The sequence below is a fragment of the Balaenoptera acutorostrata genome, chromosome 2 (assembly GCF_949987535.1).
Source record: "Balaenoptera acutorostrata chromosome 2, mBalAcu1.1, whole genome shotgun sequence".
Classification (NCBI taxonomy): Eukaryota; Metazoa; Chordata; class Mammalia; order Artiodactyla; family Balaenopteridae; genus Balaenoptera; species Balaenoptera acutorostrata.
In genome coordinates this window covers 134,561,006-134,582,700 of record NC_080065.1, presented here as the reverse complement: position 1 = coordinate 134,582,700, position 21,695 = coordinate 134,561,006, and the positions used below count along the sequence as shown (strand labels likewise).

The following is a 21,695-nucleotide window of genomic DNA, read 5'->3' as shown; positions in this document are numbered from 1 at the left end:
TACCTCCCTGGATTCCCTCCCCACTTGCTTCCTCCATAGTGGAGGCCAGCTTGCCCAGCCCCTCTGGAATAAGCAGCTGGGCAATGGACATGAGGCCCAGTGTAAGGTGTTGGTTTCAATCTCCCTGGAAGGCGTAGGGACATTTGACCAAATCCCTCCCTGTAGATACCCGAGACTCCTAAAGCTTTGAGCCCCTCCCGAGTTGGGCCAGAGCAACGCCCTGTAACAGACTGGATTCCTAACCTGTGGTTTAACATTCCACAAAGACCTGCCCACTGGAGGTGCGTTCTGATAGGGGTTTCTGGAGGCTCCAAAAAAATGTTTGCCTTTGATTCCTTTGTGTGCAAGGCTTATCTTGGAGACGAGGGCAGTGGGGCCCTTGTGGGGACCAGTACAATCCCCACACATACCCCTCACCCACACATTCTAGCTCCAAGCACAGAGAAGGGGCTTCTGGGGCCAGGCAAATGACTGGTGACTTTCCTGAAAGATCAAACAGCACTTGTTCATTCATTTAGTCATTCAACAAATATTTATTGGGGACCTACAGTGTGCCAGCCACTGTCCAGGCACTGGGGGATTTGATGCTGAACCAGCCTGACGAGACCCCTCTCCTTAGGGAGCTCTGGTCCTGACTGGTTACAGAAGAGAGAACAGTAGAGAATAAACACATACACAAAGGTTATCACAGGCTGGACCAGAGTTTTGCATTTAACAAGCTCCAGGGAAGGCCAGGGATGGGGGCGAACCTGGCACACAGTGGGCCCAGAATAAATAGGTATCTACTCCCCATACAAATCTTCCCCCAAAGCAAATTCTCTTCTGCCCACCCCCCCACCCCGCCATCTCAGTTATAGGGATGCCACTCTGAGCCCCCTGTACTCTGTCACTTCTCTCCCACATCCACTCACTTCCATTGAGCCCCCCCCAGCTGAGGGCAAGTTTAGATGCCTCCTTCCTGCTGTGCATCACCCCCATTCCAGTCCTTTCTATATGCTCAGCCAGATTAGTCACACTGCAGTGGTTAAGACCATGTGCTCTGAAGCCAGGCAGACCTAGGCTCAAATCCCAGCCTTTCCACTACTTGTCTGGGTGATTGGGGGTGAGTCACTGAACTTCTTATACCCTTAGTTTTCTGGTTTGTCATAGGACCAACCTCACCAGGTAGCTGAGACTCCTTTACCTGACAATGTACCTGCAGGTCCTAGCTTAGTACTTGGCACATAGTAAGTGGTCATTAAATGTTACCTATTTTCTATGGTTACTGTTATAAATAATAATACTAACAAAAACCTTTGCTGACTTCTCACCAGGACATTCAAAGCTCTCCCTTATAGCCAGTTTCCCTGTGTGTTTTGTTTTGGAGTGGCTGAGAGGCAGATATAAACGAATCAGGGTGACAGAATAGAGTGAAGGCAGGACATGCAAATGTCTGCCATAGACTGTGGGATCACAGAGCAAAAAGGGGGCACTTCTCAGAGAAGGATTAGGGGAGGCAGCACTCAAGCTGGCCTTGAAGGATGCTGTTGGAGATTGGGAGAGGCAACAGATACCTCATGGTAGGGGCCCTAGTGGTTACCAGGTATAGGGAAGGAACTGCAGAACAGTGCCAGCACCTCAAACTGGGTAGTCAGCCTCAGTCTACCCAACTGTAAAATGGGGGTAACAGCGGGGACCACTTCATGGGGTTCCTCTGAGATTAAATGCTGTTGCTTGAAAGGGTTAGCAGTTGTTAACTGTTCTCATCACCGTCACGGTTGAAGGATATGGTTGAAGAGGAGGGAGGCCTAGGAACACCTAACATCAGGATCCACATTAAAAAAATATATTGTTCTACTCTTGTGGCAATGGGTACAGTGTTGCATGATCAATAGTACCGGATGAGTGGACGGACGGACGGACGGACGGACGGATGGATGGATGGAATGATGGATAAATGGATAGGCATTTGAGGCCCCGAATGCCATACCAAGGAGCTTGATTCTGCAGGTCATTGAGGGTGGGCCTGCAGATGTTTTGAGCAGGGGCTGCTGGGGCCTGGGGTCACTAGCAGCATGGAGGCTGGGCCATCCTCAGTGCCAAAGAACCAGGTCAGGGCCTTCCCCAGTGTCCTGGGTACCACACTTCTCTGAGAGGAGCCTGAGACCAGAAATAAAGGCTCAAGCAGCCACGTTGCCAAGGCTGTTTGCCATGGCAACATCAGGGAGCCACTCGTGGGCCGGCTGCTGCAACTGCTCAGGGCCTGGTTTCTAACGTCTCCTCGCTCTCCCTCTGCTAAATGACTCTGTTCTGCCAGGCAAGCACAAGGAACAAACACGGCGGCAGAGCCGCCGGGGAGCATCCATCTCAGCCAAGCAGGGCTCTCCCGGCTGAGTTCCCAGACAGCGGGTCCCAGACAGCTGAGTCCCTGCTATGCAGAGCCAGCCCTGGCCAAGCAGATAGCAGCCAGGGGTCCTGTCCTGCCTCTGCTGGGTGATCGGAAGGCTTTCCCTGGTCTGCTCCCTGTCTGTTTCTTTACTTCAAGGTAAGGGCATTGAGCAAGATGGTCTCTAAGGCACTCCCAACTCCCTGAAAGCTCAAGTTTACCTTGGTGTATTTACATAATTACCATTGTCATCTTCACAGAGGCTACCATTTATTGGGTGCTTGCTATATGTCAGGCAATGTGGCAGGCATATTTATCTTCTGCAGTTATCCTAAGAACATACTATAATTCTCCCCAATTTTGCATGAGGCAACTGGGGTCAGAGAGGTTAAGACACTTGCTCAAGGTCACACAGCTAGTAAATGGTAGAATGCTGATTTAAACCCTTGGTAGTTAAACTCCAAAGCCCAGAGCTCTTAATCACTATCTGATATTTCTTCTCCTCTCTTCAAGCAGCATCTAACTGGATTTGCTTTCCTAAAAGTTGCGTTGGAACACCTGGCTAAGGCTGGATGGGATTCCTCTTCAGTCCCCCCAGAAGTATAGGGGAAAGGAAATCATAATACTAGGAACCTCAGGGCTAAGACAGGATCAAGGACCAAGAGTTCAGTGGGAAGATAAGTAGCAAGATCTGAATTATATTTGCCTGTTTTTATTATTAACAATGGCTCCCATTTATTGGGCATTTCGAAACACTTTACAGGCATCATCTCAAATAGCCTTTCCTAAAACCCCTTAAGGTATCTGCTACTATCAGTCCTATTTCCTAGATAAAAATGCTGAGGCACAAAGAAATTTTGTGCCAAAGGCCACAGGGCTTGCCCCAAGCATAGTACAATCCTAGGATTCTAAGCCCTCGTAGCCACTGAAACAAATAATTAGAGAAAACATATGTTTTCTTTCCTAAAAGACTGAGCAGTAATTACAGGCCTTTGGCGATAATTAATCAATGACTTCGCCAATGACTCCTAAAAGTCTCTCTGGTCTCCTGCTCTAACCTGAGCTGCAACTCAGGCTCTTCCCTAAGGAAAGAGCAGGTCGGGGAGCCCAGGAGTCTTGCTGCCACCATGGCCTAGCTATGTAACTTCAGGCCAGGCCCCTCCTCTCAGCTCTGTCAACTCCTAACCCTGCAGCCCTGTCTCCCTCAAGGGATGGTCCTCAGCATCTAATGAGAAAACCAAGGTCAACTGCAAGGGAAGTGGGTGAGGCCTCTGGGGTTTAGGAACAGTGAGAGCAGGGAGAACGTGCAGCCTGCCCAGGGTGGTGGTGGACTGCACCCCAGGGTCCTACAGCCACCACAAAGCCCAGCCACCCTGGGCAGCAGTGTCTCTCCAAGGACTGTCACCCTGTCCCTCTCTGAGAGCCAAGACCCACCCTCCCCTCAAGTCCTGATACTGGAAAAGAACTAGTCAGAGAGTCAGAGACCTGAGCTTCCTCCAGCAAGATGGCTTCTTCTCCTGTGCCCCAGTGTCCCTTCTTCTGGGAAAGGCAAGGGTAGATCTGATGCACTCCAAGATCCCTCCCAAGCTGAGGAGAGGGAGCTGTTCAAGGACCAACGTTCAAATCCCAGGTTAGACACTCACTAGTTCCAAGACCCTGAATGACTTAACCTCTCTGTGTCTCAAGTTCATCACTTACAAAACGGGAGAAACAGAAGCAACCTCAGCATTACTGGAAGAAACCATGCAACAGTACTCAAAAGTCTCTTCACAGATACACACTGAAACAGCCATAGAGGACACGTGTTCTGTGGATGGATGAACAAGAGTGGCCCCTGGTCCAAAATGGCTGAATCTGGGTGTCGAGGGCATGGAGATTCCCTATTCCCTTCCCACCACTGGCTTCTGCTGTGTATGTTCGACATTTTCCACCGTAAAATGTTTAAAATACAAAGTTCTTTGCAGAGAACCTGACACCTAATCATACAGAACATTCTTCTGCTCGAAAACTCGTCTGCTTAATGGGTAACCACAATGCTAGACCAGGATAAAAATTATTTTTTCTTGCCCTCCCTGAGCTGTCATCCTAGTTGTAGGGTTAAACGCATACATGCAGGCAGGGACTTCTCGGGCGGTTCAGTGGTTAAAACTCTCCGAGCTCCCACTGCAGGGGGCACGAGTTCGATCCTGGTCAGGGAACTAAGATCACGCATGCCGAGCAGCCAAAAAAAAAAAAAAAAAGCACGCAGGCACCAGTAGATAGTAAGTGGCACCCTCCACGTCAGTGGAAGAGGCAGAACAGTGTGCTTCACAGGCCTTCCAGAGCAGTCAGGTGTGACCTGGGGCTTGAAATGCGGGTAAGCTATGAATACATTAAAATGGTGGGGATGGAGGCCTGGAGAGGACCTTTCAGGTCATTCCACAAGCGTTTTATTAGTCTGTCTCTTCTCAGGAACACATGCTCTGAAGAGGCTCATACTGTAGCTCATTTGTTCACTCAGTGAGGATTCTGAACTGTGTTCCAGGCACTTGTCTATTCATTGTGGGAAAAAATGGTCAATGAAGTGAACAAAAGTCCTTGCCCTCATAGAGCTTAACAATCTGGAGTGATTTCCTAAACACTTAACAAGACCTGTGTTAGAAGAGATGCATCTATTATTGGGTGCTTCTATGCCACGCATTGTGTGAGGTGCTTTCAATCCATTTTGTCCTTTGATTCTCATTGACTCCTCAGAACAGCTTTATCAGGGAAGTACTATTTATCGTTATCTTTACACATGAGGAAATGTAAGTTCGGAGAAGTCACGTGACCCACCAAAGGTCTCACGGCTAGTAAATCACAGAACCAGGACTCAAACCCAGCTAGGCTGACTTCAGAGTGCTCCCTGCCACACATGGGATGGAGTAGTGGTACCTGGAGGTGAGAAGGCGTCACCAAAATGATGGCATGGGAGCTGAATCTTGCAGGATAAATAATGGAAATAGTGGAAATGGAGACAGAAAACAGCTGCATGAGCCAACGTTTCCTGGAAGAAGATTCATGACATAGCCTGGGGCGGACCAGGATCCCAAAGGGAAAGCAGACAACTCAGGATAAAGTCAGGGGACTAACTCTCCAACTTCAAGTACCTGAAGGCCCTTGCACATGAAGCTAAACTTTGGCCTTTAATTTAAAAGTACTGGGGAGCCGTGGGTGATGTGTAAGCAAGGGAGTGACATCAGACATGTACTCTAGGAGGACAGATCTGCCATCAAGGCTGAGGACAAGTAGGAGAGCACAAAGTCTGGTGTGGCAAAGATCTGTTTGGTAGTAAATGCAGGAATCCAGTTGTCAATGGACAAGGACCTAGACCAGAGTCGGAGGAACAGAAACGTCGGTCCAATCCAACTGATTCCTCATCAGCTGAGTGTCCACAGGATGTATGTGAGGCATTCAACTATGTTGGAAGAGGAGAGACAGTAAACAACACTGCTCATTCTCTTCTAAATGACTTTATTTGGGTTCCCTCCACCCTTATATCACAAGAACTATGCTTCCCTTTCCTACAGAGAAAGGATTGCCTGGGCAGGAGTTAGTTCCATCCTTGCTCTTGCCCTTCTAAAGTGTTTCAGAGAGAGAAAGATTCCAAGTTTTGTGAACGGCAGTTGGATGCTCATTTTATATACATTCGATTATTTAATTCCCAAACCTGAGAGTTAGGGCCTAATATCCCCATTTCATAGACTGAGGAACAGAGGCCTAGAGAAGCAGAGGGACTTATGAGTTCTGCCTTCTCTCTCTACAATTGGCCTTCATTTGCTCAAGGTGCTGGAAAACAACTATGAACAGAAAGAGAGTAGTCCCTGTCTTCATGGAACTTGGAGTCAAGAGGTCTAGGGACCTTGCCCACTGATCCTGGCTCTTCCACTTACTCCAAGGTAATGTAGGTAGATCGTCTTCAGCAAGTCAATGAGTTTTCTGAAACTGTAAATGCCTCATCTGTAAAATGGGAATAACAGCACCTACACTTTGTAGAATCTTTATGAGAATGAAATGTAATAATGCAAATAGAAGGCTCAGCAGAGCACACAGCACATAGAGGATGCTCAATAAATTGCATGGACGATGACGATGATGCATCATCGTCATAGAAGATAGCCATTAATACTGCAGTGCTCGTATTAGGGACTCACTTCTAAGCCCAAATCCAAGCTCCCATTTGCAAGGCTGCTTCTGACTCAAACCAGTATTCCTTCTATTGTTCCAGAGACAGAAAAAAAAGGGTGACTCACCTTTTTTTGGCAATGATGAAGCTTCTGGCTGGCCTGCACCAGCTGGGGAGAGGAGGGCCCTAGGGTGAAGGGGAAATATAAGCCCCCAGGGCCCAGTTGCTGGGCCATTGCCTTTCCTGGGTTTCACAGGCATCCTGATCATTAGCACCAGCCAGGAAGCCCCAGTGAAAGTGAACCCTGGGCCTCTGGTAAACAAATCCAGCAAACGTGTCCCCTTCTGGGCTCAGGTGAAAAAGTTACTCCCCTGGGTCTCACACAGGTGAAGAGTAGGTAAAGGCACCCAGCAAAGGATTCACTTCAACCTGCCCCTATAGATGGCCAGAACCCTGACTTGGAAAAGAAGTTAACCCTGGCTTCAGGGGCTGTGGAGGCAGCAATACTCCAGACTTAGCAGTCAACATTAGTCAACACATCTTCCCCAATTCTCCATGTGGCATGAGCCCCTTCTGGGTGCTCGGATCCAGTCTTAGAACAATGAGGAGATAGAATACCATTTGAAAAATGGGCCAAGTTCACCAACACAACATTTCACAGAACAGAACCACAAATGGCCCATAATCATATGGGGGAAAGGTTCAGCATCACAAGTCATCAAAGAAATGCACATTAAAACAATAAGGTGACAAAATTTATTGATGAACAGACTGGTAAAAATGAAAAACAATTAAAATACCAAGAGTTATCAGGGTATGAGGAACCAGGCATTCCCACACAATGCTGGTGTGAAATTAGCACAATCTCTCTAGAAGGCAATCCAGAAATGTGTTTACCAAACGCCTGCATAGTTTCTTTGACAGAGTAATTTCATTTCTAGGAATTCAAATGAAGAAAAGACATATGCAAAGATATTCATTTCAGCATGGCTTACAAGAGCAAAAAAAAAAAAATTATAAACTACTTAAATGACTAACAATAAAGGATTGATTAAATGCATTATGGTTCAACCCTTAATATTATATAACCATTAAGATATTAAGCAGAATACCTGTTGATGTGGAAAGACAGTGACAGCATATAGTTTGGAGGACAAAACAAAAGCAAGCTACAACAGTGAGATTCCAAGTTACAATTAATATGTAAAGAATGACTCCATTTGTGTACAAAAGATATAATCCACAGGAATCAATAGGAAAAAGTCGGAAAATATATAAAAATTAAGAGTGGTTATGTTTGGGTAAGATTACATATTTTCAATTTTTTTCTTTATGCATGCCAGTATTTCCCAACAATTCTATAATTAAATATTTTTAAATGATAACAGGTTGGACTTAATGATTTAAAGTTCCTGCCAACTCTGGGGTGATGGTGGTGGTGGGATGAATTGGGAGATTGGGATTGATATATATACACTAATATGCATAAAATAGATAAGTAATAAGAACCTGCTGTATAAAAAATAAATAAATAAAATTCAAATAATTTTTTAAAATAAATAAATAAAAATAAAGTTCCTGCCAACTCTGACATTTTGGGCATCTATGATTGATGCCCCAAGTGACTTCGAACAACCCATATTTAGTGTGGGCTTACTGTGTGGCCTTTGGAGCCTAAGTCATTGCCCACAGCTGCAGCCCTCTGCATTCCTCTCTCCCATACTCTGCCCAGCTGTCTCCCCAGCCAGCCTGAGAGCTTCCCTTGTCTGTAATTCCTGTGCCTAGCCAAGAGCTGAGCAAAGGAGCTCAGCATGGTGACAGGTGCCACAGGGGCACAAAGAGATGAAAGGCACAACTCTAGTTCCAGAATCTTACTGGGACACAGAACGCACACACAAAGTGCTCGGTTGTATAACACAGACTAAGAAAACCAGAGGCTAGAGAAAGCAGGGCAAGCCGGGTTGGGGAGGCCTGCTAGAGCAGAGGGCCATGCAGGAATGGTGGGTGAGGGCACTGCAGGCAAGGGGCACAGCCTGAACAAAGGGAAGCCAACCCAAAGTCCTTTGGGAACATGCCCCAAACCTTTCCAAAAAACTTTCACAATCCTTGGTCTGCCGAATTTCTGAACTTTGCCCTGAATGGGTAAAAGTTAAGTGTCCTAAACAGGAGCCCTCCCTCTATCTAACCCTGGGTTAGCCACCAAAGACAAGCCTTTGGGATAAAGCCGATAAATTACCTTTTTACTCACTCTCCCCACCTCTTCCAAAGGGGGAGATGGAGGAGGGGAGGGCCAGGGAGGGTCTGGGGGGGAGGAGAGGAAGTTGCAGGAACAACAGACATCTCACATGCAAACAGTGCTCACCGCAAGCAACCGCAGGCCTTCTCTTGGGGCGCCACCAACCCCATTTGACAGATGGAGGAAAGGAGGCTCAGAGAGTTAAAATGGCTTGCTCCGGGGTCACCCAGCCAGAGAGTGGGGAAGGCGACTCCACTCAGGCCTTCTGACTCCAAGTCCAGTGCTATTTCGAGGTAACACACAGGACCTGGAGTCAGGAGCCCTGGATGGCTCTGTCACCCACTGGCTGCGTGGTCCTGTACCAGCCGCTCAGCCCTCACAGCCTCTATCCCCAACTGTAAAATGAGGAGGCACGCGATGACCCGCCCAGGTCCTCTTCCGGCTGGCTCTATGAGCCTTCTAGGGGCGGCTGCAAAGCTCCCCCTATCAATTACATTTCCCAAGTTGGGCCGGCAAAGATCACCAGAAGAGCCTATCACGTGGTTAAATAAAAAAAGCAAAACGTCCCGGATTAACTTTCACTGCACTGCTTCTGCTGATACCTGATTACCCAATTTTCAAGTTTCCTCAGGTGAAATATCCCTGCTGGGTAGGCACTCCGGACGGCTAAAAGGGCAAATAATTATTGGTGAGCCAAAGAACACAGAAGATGGAGTTAAACCCAAAACGGACAAGTTCTTGCTATGGGTCTCTGAACAAGTCTCTGGCTATTTCAGGCCTCCTTCATCCGCGTCTTAGTGAGAGGTTTGGAGTCACCCCCCAGACAAGTAAGAGGGCCGAGGGCAGAACTTTCCTAGCGGCAACTCGGTCCACCCCGCATCCAGTCCCCCTGGCCCCAGGCTGTCGGCTGGGGGGCTGGGGGCGCCGTGGTGGTGCCGGGGCTGGGATCCGCCTTCGGAGCAGACATGGGAGCGGGGCGAGTGACTGCGCCCAGTGACCGCCGCGGGAGCTCCACTGCAGTTTCGTCAGAGGTAAAGGTACGCGCCCGGCGCGCGCGGCGTGTGCACACAAACACAGACACCCGCGCGCGCAGACCGTTCATCACACTCTTCCCCCGGCCTGGGGAAGCGCGATCACACGCCACCAGCCGCTTCGGCCCCTGCCCGGAACCCACCCAAGCGGGCCCGCCACCGACCACGAGGCCCCACGGCTCCCTGACGCATGAACGTCCGCAGCGGGCGAGGACCGGCCTTCTCCTGCGCGTGGCGGGCTTCCTCTCGGCGACACCCCGCCACGCCGCGCGGTTCCAGCAGCCAGCCAGGACTCGCCACCCAGAGTCCGCCAGAGCTGAACGTCTCGGCTGCTGCGTCCCCTCCAAGTCGCATCTCAAGGCAAGGAGTCAGCTAGCAAGCCTCTCCCCGCCCACCCGGTCCCATGACAGCTGCTGCCGCCCAAAGACAGGCAGATATAACAAGAAGCAAAGTTTCCCTCTCTCCCCTCCCACATCCCGCCCCCCCCCGACTTCCCCCTCCCTTCCAGTGTTATGCAAAACAAGCCGGCAACGGCGCTCCGACTCCAGGTACCAAACCAGCCCTAGCGAGCCGCGCCCGGGAGCGCCCAGCAGCCCCTCTCGGAGCTCAGGCATGCGCCCGCATCCGGGGTCTCATTCTCGGCTCCGCCGCATCCCCAGCCGCCCCGCTACCCGCAGCGGGGCGGCCGTAGAAAAAGCCCTAACTATGGGGCCAAACTTTATGCTTGCAACAGGCATGCGGTGGGGAAAACTGGGGAAGGGGTTGGGGGCGCGCACGCCTTGTGTTGCCATTTTCGGTGCAGCTTATCCCAGCAGCAACCCCCCCCCCCCGCCCCTGTCTCCAAGTCACCAGCTTCCTTGTCGCCCCCCCCCCACTCCCGGCACACCAGGGCACCCTCTCCTGTCACGCGCGTGTCTCCGGTGGGGCTCCCAGGCGCCGCCAGAGCCCGGGACGCCGCCTCGCCTTCCCTTCCCCCAGCATCGCCGAGCGCGCACCGGGGCCGCGCGCCGCAGGGGGACCCAGGCATCCCCAGACAGTCCTCCGCCCCCATCCTGCCGTGCTTTTCCCCCCGGGGGCTCTGCCGGGTAGCGAAACCAGGAAGGTTCTATCCCCGCCCGCATGTCCACGTGCCCCGCAGACCCCTATGCCTTCAGCGGGCAACTGGCAGGAAACTCCGCGCTGCTGGCGCTTTGGGGGAGCCTTGCGGGTGGGGGGCAGCAGCAGAACGCGGGGTATCCGAGACTGGAGGATCAGGGGACTCCGGGGACCGGGGCAAGCGCCTGTGCCCGGGCCACAAGTCCACGTGAAAGTACAGCGGCAAGTGCCGGGAGCCGGAGGGCGCGCCTCCCGCACCCAGAGCCAGCGTAAGGGTCCCCCACACCTCGGCGCGGCTCAACCTCCCCAAGGAAGCGTGGAACCCCCCAGCTCTGCGGGCGTGGGGGCCGGACTCCAAGCAACGAAGGCTAGACCCTCCCCAGCGGCCGTAGCGCCCCCAACGCTCCGGCACGCGCGGGGGGACCTCCAGCTCCCAGTCCCCGTAACGAAGCGCATCGCAGGGTGCACGGAAGCGGGGCTCTGCAGCCTGGAACCCCCGATCCCCCCAACACGCCCACCGCTGCCTCCCGGCCTCCGCGGCTGCGGCGGCAGCCCCCGCAGCTCAGCAGCCCTGGCTCCGGGCCCGTGGCCCCTGCTGGCCGTACCTGCGTGTCGGCGAGATAGTTGAGGAAGAAGGAAGAGAGCTCTTCGTCCAGCAGCGCGCCGCAGTCGTTCCCCGCCATCTTCCAGCCGCGGCTGCAGCGTGCGGCGGAGTCAGCGCCGAGCCGGCCGGGGGGGGAGGGAGCGAGCGAGCGAGGGAGGGAGGCGGGAGGAGGGAGAGAGGCCGGCGGGAGGAGGAGGGCGGAGCTCGGGCCCCGGCTGCCGCAGGGCAGCTGGCTGCGGGGGCGGGGCCGCGCGGTGCCCGCTCGAGCAGGGGGTCGCGCCCCCACTTTCCTGCGCAACGTCTGGCGCCGCGATCCTCTCCCACTGCCCCCTGCCTGGGAGGAAAGCGCCCGTAGCCTGGTGACGGTGCCCCAGCCGGCAGTCCGATGCCTGCGCAGCAATGCGGGCAGCCCACCGCTCCTGCCAGAGCGAATCACGTTGCGTTAGCACTGGGCGGGTCCTTCGAGACAACCTGCTTCGGCACAGCTGGGGAAACTGAGGCCTGGGAAGGCAGAGGACCTCGTTTGAAGCCACAGTGCAATTCAGTGCAGGAAGACAAAGCCCAGGTCTGGCTGCCCTGGAGGCTTGAGTTTGTCATGCCGGGCTGCAGGCCAGAGAGGGAGGGATACCATAAGTCAAAGGTGGAGAAATCCGGGAAGGCTCCTCAGAGGGAGTGGCTTTTAAAAAAATCTTTTCCTTAGAAGATGCGTTGACCCATATTCCAAATGTAACCCTCTCTCTCTCTCTCTTAAGTATCCCCTCACTCCCTAATTCCCCCCACCCCCCCAAAAAAAACCCCAAAACTTCAATGACTTCTCTTACCGTGACCCACAATGCCTTGAAATGGCCCGCCTCCTGCATGCTTCCCCAGGCCCACTGGCCTCCTCCCAGTTTCTTGGTTGAACCATCTCACAACAGGGTGCTGTCCCCTGCCAGCAGACATTCATCTAGTAAACCACATCTTCACCGCATCCTTCCTTGCTGCCCCTCAGACTGTCAACCCATTCCCTCTCCCCCCACTCCCACCATCCTGGGCTCCCTTAGTTCTGCAGGCCTTTAAAACACTGGTTAACAGTTGTCATTTTACATTAGTTTCAGTGAAGATTTGATCTTGGAATCTCTTCCTACTAGACTCTTAAGACCCATGAAAGCAGGGCCTGAATCTGCTTTTGCACATGCTATGTCTCCAGTGCCTGGCATATAGTAGGTTCTTAATAAATAATGTGTTAACTAAAAATCCCAGAGGATTTTGCTCCCCCATTACCACCACCACACATTGTGTAGATAAGGAAACTGCCCAGAGTCAAGGGTGCACATGGAGTGAGTGCCAGAGCCAGAACCAGAACTCGGGTCTCCCGACGCCAACCTTGAACTCTCATCATCATGCCCTGCTGTTTGCCAGGCAGGAGATGAGGGCACCGCCTGGGTAAAGGCAGGAAGGCAGGAAGATTTAGGCCTGTTTTATTGGGCGCTCCTGCCTCCTGCTCTCCTCCCACCCTGCACTCACAAGGGCTGACCCACCCTGCCTGCCCTACCTGGGCTCCCTCCCAGCCAGAGGAGGAAACAGGGAGGGTCCACAGTACACCTGCTCAGACTTGAACACCAGGGCAAGAGCTTCCTTCTTCTGCAGCCTGAGGTTCCCAGAACCGCAGGGCATGATTTCACTCTTTGGGCTTTAGACCAGTGCGCTTTTAAGGGACGATGAATCCCAAGAGAAAGCCTAGGACTTCCCCGGCGGTCCAGTGGTTATGACTCCACGCTTCCAATGCAACAGACACGGGTTCGATCCCTGGTCAGGGAACGAAGATCCCACATGCCACGCGGCCAAAAAAAAAAAAAAAGAGAGCGAGAGAGAGAGAAATCCTACATGTAACCTTGGAGCACTAGCCTGGGAGTCAGGAGTCCCAGGTTCTGGTCCAGCCCACCACATCTCATTCCAATATTGGGCAACTCAGGGAGCTAAGAGCATGGGCCCTCTAGTCAGATTGCCTGGTTTTGAACACCTGCAAGTCATTTAGTCTCAGGCCTTGGTTTCCTCATCTACACATATGGGGATCATAGAATTACTTACTTCAGGACTTCCCTGGTGGCGCAGTGGTTAAGAATCCGCCTGCCAAAAAAAAAAAAAGAATCCACCTGCCAATGCAGGGGACACGGGTTCAAGCCCTGGTCGGGGAAGATCCCACATGTCGCAGAGAAACTAAGCCCGTGTGCCACAACTACTGAACCTGCGCTCTAGAGCCTGTGAGCCACAACTACTGAGCCCCCATGCCACAACTACTGAAGCCCGTGCGCCTAGAGCCCATGCTCCACAATAAGAGAAGCCACTGCAATGAGAAGCCCGCGCACCGCAACGAAGATAGCCCCTGCTCACCACAACTAGAGGAAGCCCGCACACAGCAACGAAGACCCAATGCAGCAATAAATAAATAAATAAATAAATAAATACTTAAAAAAAAAAATTACTTCATAGGGATGTTATGATGATCAAGGAGATGACATATGGAAAGTGTTTGGCACAGTACCTGACTTCATGGGGAAAATGCTAACCTCTCTGTTTCTTTGTTTCCTCATCTGTAAAAATGGGGATAAAATATTTGTCTCTCGGAGGCCCTGGCCAATGTTACTTTCCTTTCCTCCAGTGCTTACAGGTTGCTGGCTACCTTGAACTCCAATAGGTCTGGATTTGAATCCTGGTGCTCACTAACTTTGTGCCCTTGGTTGTTTACTTAACCTCTCTGAGCCTCAGTTTCCTCCAGGTAGGGATCTTGTGAGGATTGAATGAAGCAATGCCTGTAAAATAAATTGCCTAGCCCTGCACCTGGCAAAGAGGAAGTGCTAATTCTCACGCTCATCATCGTCACCACCATCACCAGTGTCATCTGCATTAGTACTAAGGACGTGAACACTCCTAAGGCCCTGCTTTTCTGCTGTTGCCCATAGACACCAGAGTCAGAGCCCCACAGGACTCTGTTTCCAAGAAGTGTCCCTACCAGATCCAGCCTGGCCTCTGATTGGTGTTGTGCCCCTTATAACCCAGGGGCCATTCTTGGAGGGTCCCCAAGGCCAGCCATCTCTAGCCTTGGCCTGGCAGAGCTGCAGTGCCAGACAGGGCCTCCCAGGGAAGCCCTCAACAGCGCTCGCCCAATGGCTTTTGTCTTTAAAACCCTGATGTTGATAGAAAAGCTACAAATTGCCCAGCTTCAGGGCATTTCTTACTAACCCCTGTGTCCTCAGAATGGGCTTCTGGCTGGCAAGAAACTCAGGTGAAAAGGCACCTCACCTGAGATATCCAGCTTCTTTTACAAAAACACCTTATCCCAGGAATTCCCTTATCAAGGGCCAACCACAGAGTCAACCTCATCACCTTCTCTGATCCATAAAAGCCCTCAAGAAACCTAACAGGCTAGGTGATCTTGTGCAGTTAGCTTCCCTCCTCTGAGGCTGTTTCCCTACCTGTAAAAACAAAAGGGTCGGGCTAAACCAACCTCTACTGAACACTCCAGCCCAGATATTCTGGCAGTTTATAGGTATCAACCTAAACTTAACAGCTTTTCTGTACTGTGCATGTGCCAGACACCTGAGTTTATATCATGTCAGATTGTCTTCAACAACCCTGAGTAGTGGGCAGTGTGATATCCATTTTATGACTGAGGAAACAAAAGCTTAAAAGGGGTTAAAGTGATTAGCCCAAGACCAAGCAGTTAGAGACACAGCTGAGATCTGAAGCCAGATCTGTGCATGGTCTAAGCCACAGACCCTTGAAAGGGATTGAGGAAAACCTCACACCAGCAGCCCCTCCCGGGAAGCTGGACTGGTGGCACATTTCCTATTTTATGACTTTCAAGTGAAGGGCAATAATCATGCCAAACTTGGACTTCATGTGCCTCGACTCCTATCTCCTCTGCCTTTTTATTGGCCTTGCCTCTCCCGAGATTAGTGAAAGTTTGCCCTGCCCATACCCTGGGCGAAGCCCAGACCGCTCCAGGCTCCATGGAAATGGCTACAGCAAAGTGAACCTATTTGACTTGAATATTTTAGTCACTACCAACAAATCCTCAAAAGTAAAAAACATCAGTGTTTTCTCCCTTCTGATAATAGGAGAGTGCTTTACTCAGATATTACAGCCATGATTCTCAAACTCTGGAGTCATGTCAGTCACCTGGGCCCCATCAGCAGAGATTACAATTCAATAGGTCTACGGTGGGCCCAGGCATCTGCATTTCATATGCTCCCCTAAATGACTCTGCTGCAGGAAACTACCCATCATTCAATAGATGTTTAATGAACACCTACTATGTGCCAGCCAGTGTGATCAGTGAACACAACAGCTGCCACCCCTGCCCACATTCTATTCAACACAACTGCTTAGTGAATTTTTGTCGAGTGAATGGGGGAGATAGGACATGGGTCTTGATAATCACTGAGGTTTCCTGCCAGCTGCCCATAACTCTGTGATTCTCTGACCCAGACCAGGGAGTCAGACACACACCTATTTCCCACCTATTTCTCCAGTCCCAGGAGGCAGGGACTCAAGCCAAGAGGAACTAAAAAGCTACCTGGTTTATATTGTTCATTTAGAAAGCCAGCTCCATCTTCTATTGAATTGTAGAACTTGAGAACTGTGGAGGGGCAGTGGAGGGTATGTTATCCACCAGCTTCGCTGTACAGGAAGAAGAATGTGGCGGAGGTCATACAACCCTTCAGGGGCAGAGCCAGGACTAGTAGCCAGAGTTCCAGATTGGGTAGTGCTCAGGTGTCTTCACAGGACAAACTTCTCAGGGCTGAGGCTGTGGAAGACATCATCCAGTTGTGTCAGTCGAGGGTCTCGGAATTGGGGACAGGGGCTTTTGGCCCTTGAAAGTCCATCATAAGCAAGGCATTTCTTTGTGTTGCCCTCTTCTTCCTGTAGGGCTAACTTATAAACTCACCAATACATTTGGGAGATACTTACCAGATCACTTTCTCTTTGACACACTACAAATGATGAAAGGGTTTCCAAATCAGCAAGTGAGGGCAGTAAACAGCTGTGAAGTCAGCTATGACTGTTTTGCAGTTTTGCAAGGGCGGATTTTCATTCACCCTCCTCTGCCTTGTTAATGACTGTGCACAAGTATGGGAATCATGAAGTGGGGTAGGAAGGGAAACACCTGCTTTTTCCCCATCTGCCCACAGAGCAAAATGATCCCAGACATGTGTGACAGATAAATGGGCCCTCCTTATGCCCATTTGACAGATGGAGAAACAAAGGCCAAGAGATGTGAATTATTCTTTGTTTTTACAGAGATGTAAATTCTACCAGGTTATCATATATATATATATATATATATATATATATATATATATATATATATATATAAAATATATATAAATATCTATATCTATCTATAGATAGATCAACCTATCTGTCCCACCTGACCTGGAATTTTGTGTGGATCAAGTTCACTTACAAAGGACTTTGAATTTTACATTCATCATCCTAAATCATTACTCCTAAAGGAGTAATGCTCCTTTGGAAATTTATCCTAAGGGTCTGATTCAAAAGCTGGGACCACTACAGCATGATGTTTATGTGGATAGATAAATAGATAGATAGATTCAACAAATATTTTTAGAACCTGCTGGGTGCTACAGGCCTGTGCTACAGGCCTGTGCTACAGGCCCACAAATGGTAACCATAATACAATCTTTGCTCTTGCGTAACTCACAGCTCTGATCCCCACAACATGCAGGGGAGAGACTAGTCAACCTGCAGCTTGCTAGGGAGGGTGTAATAAGTTCCTTAATGGAGGAAGTTGGGGGGCTGAAAACTGGGTGGAGCTGGGAGAAGAGTCCAGGGGAGAGGTGGGATCCTGAGCCAAGACAATGAAAGTAGTAGGAGGGATCTGGAAGAGTGGTTGGACTGAAACCATATTTTAGAGGGGGGATCAATAGTCTTTGGTCATAGGTAAGAAATGGTGGGGGAATTACAGGGACTGGTCAGGACACCCAGGTTCTGGCTTCAATGGATGATTGGTCTTAGAAGAGAGGCAACTCAGAAGGAAGTCTCCTAAGGAGTATTTTCAGATGACTGTGGGATGTTCGAGGGGAGACATACAAGGGGGGCACATTGATGCCAAGCAAAAAATTGGAAAGAACCTCAACATCTAGTAAGACAGTTCAATTCCACACCTAGTTACAGACAGTAGACAAAAGCTCACACATGTGCACAGAGAAGTGTGTCCAAGGATGTTCATTGCAGTATTGTTAATTATGGTAAAAATAGAGGTTACAGGAAAAATGAACTGTGGTGAGATCACACAGTGGATTATTAGATACTTGTGAAAGTCAATAACAGCTGCATGAAACCACAAAGATAAATCACAAAAGCAATAAGTGAGATCAACAAGCAGCCTAAGGATACACACAGTATTATGCCACTTACGTAATATTTTAAAATATGCAAAATAACACTCCATAACGTTGGTCAATACATGTATATGAAGTAAAAGCATAAACACGGGACAGCAAAGACACAGATCATTTTAGGAAAGGAGAGGAGAGGGGGATCCAGGGCTGGCTTCGTGGGTGTGCCACCTCATGCGTGCTGTCACACCGGCCCTGGGCATGGTTAACTGCTCTGCTGTTGCCATCTTGAAATTCATAATGATTTTTGAATAAGGGTTCCCACATTTCATTTTGCACCAGACCCTGCAAGTTATGTAGCTTGTCCTGGCGGGATTAGAGTACATTGTATGTGAGAGAGCTCCAATTGTACCTGTGATTTTTTTTTTTTTAATTCACTTATGTATTAATTTTTGGCTGTGTTGGGTCTTCTTTGCTGCGTGCAGGCTTTCTCTAGTTGTGGAGAGCGGGGGGCTATTCTTTGCTGCAGTGCGCGGGCTTCTCATTGTGGTGGCTTCTCTTGCTGCTGAGCATGGGCTCTAGGCGCATGGGCTTCAGTAGTTGCAGCACACGGGCTCAGTAGTTGTGGCTCATGGGCTCTAGAGCACAAGCTCAGTAGTTGTGATGCACGGGCTTAGTTGCTCCGCCGCATGTGGGATCTTCCCGGACCAGTGCTCGAACCCATGTCCCCTGCATTGGCAGGTGGATTCTCAACCACTGCGCTACCAGGGAAGCCCTCAAAAATGTTTTTAAAGTATCAGTATTTGTTAAATCTATGTAGTGTATTGTTCCCTGTGCTTTTTTGTATGTTTGAAATATTTTATAATACAAAAACAATGAAGATGTAGTTATATAAATAGTGGTTTATTTACTTGAAATACGCTGCAGAAGGTAGAAATCTATATGGAAAATGTACAGGAAAACATGTATAACATTAAGTGAAACAGGATTATAAAAATGTTTGTAAAGTGATTATAGTTATATGCATAAATGTACATGTAAAGTGTGTATGTTAGAGTGACATAAGGCATGTGAACAAATGAAACGTGATTAGGATGGCAGAAATAATTTCTTTTAATATTTTCATTTGTGTTGTTACAATTTTGTTTTTACAATAAATGAAATAAAATGTAACTTGCTGTCTGCTTTCTATACTAAAAACGAGCTCCTCTGATAAACTATGTTGTTGAGTGCTGTGCTGTTTAAGTAACAAATACGCATTGTAGCAGGGACATTTCAGGGACTCAAGATCTCAACATAAAGGAGTAGCTATGATGGAACTTCTGGGAAGCCTCCCTAAAATGAGGTCTGAACTGGAAGTCAGGTTGGAGTCCCACTCTGGCACTGAACTCACATTTGGACAAATCTCTTCTCCAAGCTAAGACTCAGATTCCCAGTCTGCATACCAGTGGGCTTGGACTGGATCAGCCACCCCAAACATGCCTTGGATGGGTGTCTCCCCGAGACCTCTGCCTTGATGGTGAGATGCTCTGATTCCCTCTCCCCTTTGCAGGGGAGATCATCCGGGCCATGTGTAGTTTGGCAGCAGAGGCGGTTGGAGTAAGGATACTGAGAAGAGAATCCAGGTCAGTAGGCCACCCCAGGAGTATTTTACATGGGGTGGAATCTCCTTGGCTCCTGGAGCAGCCAGAACGGCAGAGTCCCAGGGAAAGGGCATGGCCTTACAGGCAGGGCAAGGCATAGAGGGCACAGCATGGCATCATGGGCACAGCATCACGGGGGCCGCAGAGCATCCTGGGTACAGCATGATGGGTGCAGCCCTGCTCTCTTCAGCTTCCCTGAGAAAACTGACAGACAGCTCAAAAGAAGAAAAATTGGTTGAAAGGGAATATTCCACCTTCTGTCAGAGTTCTTTTATTATTTTTTCATTATAAATTATTTTAAATTACACATGACATAATTATTTTATCCTTGTATATAAAAAAACCCATAAACAATACAAATAAAGGACAAGTTTCTTTCACCAACACACCCAACACCACTCCCTCCCCACAGGTGGCCACTGTTAGTGTTTCATGAATGGCCTTCCAGAAAAGAAAAAAAAAAAAAAAAAAGGATTTTTCTTTGTTTTATATACTCATTATAAGACCTAGAAACCCTCAAAGTTTCATTGAGACTTTTAAACAAAAACGGAATCCAACTATAACAATTACTATTTTGTAATTTCCTTCTTAATGTGTCTTGGAGGTCTTTCCATATCAGTTCATATAGATCTACCTATTCCTTCAAATTGATGCATGGCTTTGCCCAGGGTGAGTGTGCCATGGACTTGATTTCTAACTGTTGGTCCATCATGTTTCTAGACTTATGTTCTCCAGGTTATATGGTCCTGGTTATATCACTAAAGAATATGCAAATCTGGGGATAGAAAATAATGACAATGGATGCATTCCTTTATTCATTCAATCAACAAAAGCCTGTGGAATGCTCACTTTGAGTACACCCTTCATCTTTTAATACACAATCAAGCCAGATATGCGTATATGAGTTTAGAAAATAATATCAGTCAAGTTGCTACATTGTTTGAAATTCATTCATCATTCCTTCACGAAAAAACTACTTTGTGCCAGGTATTCTGCTAAACTTTGTGGGACTATACAGTATTAGTTGTGGCTGCTTTGGTTGCAAATAACAAAAAACCCTGCTTAAACTGGCTTTAACAGGTAATGTATTGGCTTCCATAATTAACACATTTAAAGGAGGAATGTTGCCAGGAAGATGTGGAAGTTCATTTCTCAGCTCTCTTTTCCTCTGTGTCAGCTTCATTCTAAGACAGGTTCTCTCCTGGTGATGGCAAGGTGGTATGCTCCAGGCCCAAACCCAATCATCCTCTTAGCAAGTCCAGCAAAGGAACTGTCCCAGTTGTCCAGCAAAACACTAGGATTCACTCTGATTATATCAGTTTGGCTCAAATGCCCATCACTAAGCCAATCCCTGCTCTGATTGGTCAGTACTGGGTTACATGCCCACCTCTGAATCCAGGAGTCAAGCTGTTTCATGCAACCCCCCCACCCCCAAACCAAGGTTTCTTAACAAGAGACCATTAATTTGAATGGGAAATAATTATATCCTTTTTACTAACTTCAAACTGAAATTTAGCATTTCCTTCTATTATGAATGTAGCAAACAAAGCACAGTGGTATTAAAAGTTCCTATAACTTTGGCACCAATAGAAATCACAGATATTTCATATCATATCGCAGAATATCATTTATGTTCATCACTATTTTGAAATTATAGTAGCTATTAGACCAACTAGATCTTGTTATTCTATGTGTTAATAAAAAATATATATTATTACTATATCAAAATTTCTTTTTCTTATTTGATAACTATGAAATATAATTGACTTCTTTTAAATCATTTGTAGTTGATATTAAACATTTAAAAACATCAATCTGAGGAGGGGTCCATAGGCTTCTACAGACTGTCAAGGGGTCCATAGCACACAAAAAAGGTCTAGATATAGTATGGGGGAGGGGTGTCTCCCTAAAAGGAAATCAGGTGCCTTTGCCAGAGGAAGAGGAAAAGGTGCTGAGTAGGCAGAAACAACTGATGTCCACACCAAAGGGACACAGAGATGAATCAGATGTGAGCCTGCCTCTAAGCCAGTTAGACAAGGAGGCCCCTGTAGATGCTCTGGTCCAGCTCCTTCATTTTATACATAACAAACAATTAAGACCCAAAAGCGTAGGGACTTAGCTAAGGCCACCTAGCAAGTGGCAGTATAAGGACCCAGCAAAGGCTCCCTGACTCTAGACCTGCTTATTTTACTCCAGTCTCTTCAGGGTAGGTGGGGAGGGTGCAATGGAACCC

The 21,695-nt window shown here is 48.7% G+C and overlaps 1 protein-coding gene across 3 annotated transcripts in view; it reads right to left on the bottom strand.

Moving 5' to 3' along the window:
• PPARGC1B (PPARG coactivator 1 beta) overlaps positions 1 to 12,861 on the bottom strand; it is a 115,432-nt gene extending 102,571 nt beyond the window's left edge. For 2 of the 3 annotated variants that reach the window (XM_007188669.2, XM_057540650.1), the window contains exon 1: positions 11,477 to 12,860. In XM_007188669.2, coding sequence (XP_007188731.2) covers positions 11,477 to 11,554 — 78 coding nt within the window. In that variant the 5' untranslated portion in view covers positions 11,555 to 12,860. Of the gene's footprint in view, positions 1 to 11,476 lie in introns of all 3 variants that reach the window. The other variant, XM_057540649.1, reaches the window with a different exon arrangement.
• Between the last annotated feature and the right edge of the window lie 8,834 nt (positions 12,862 to 21,695).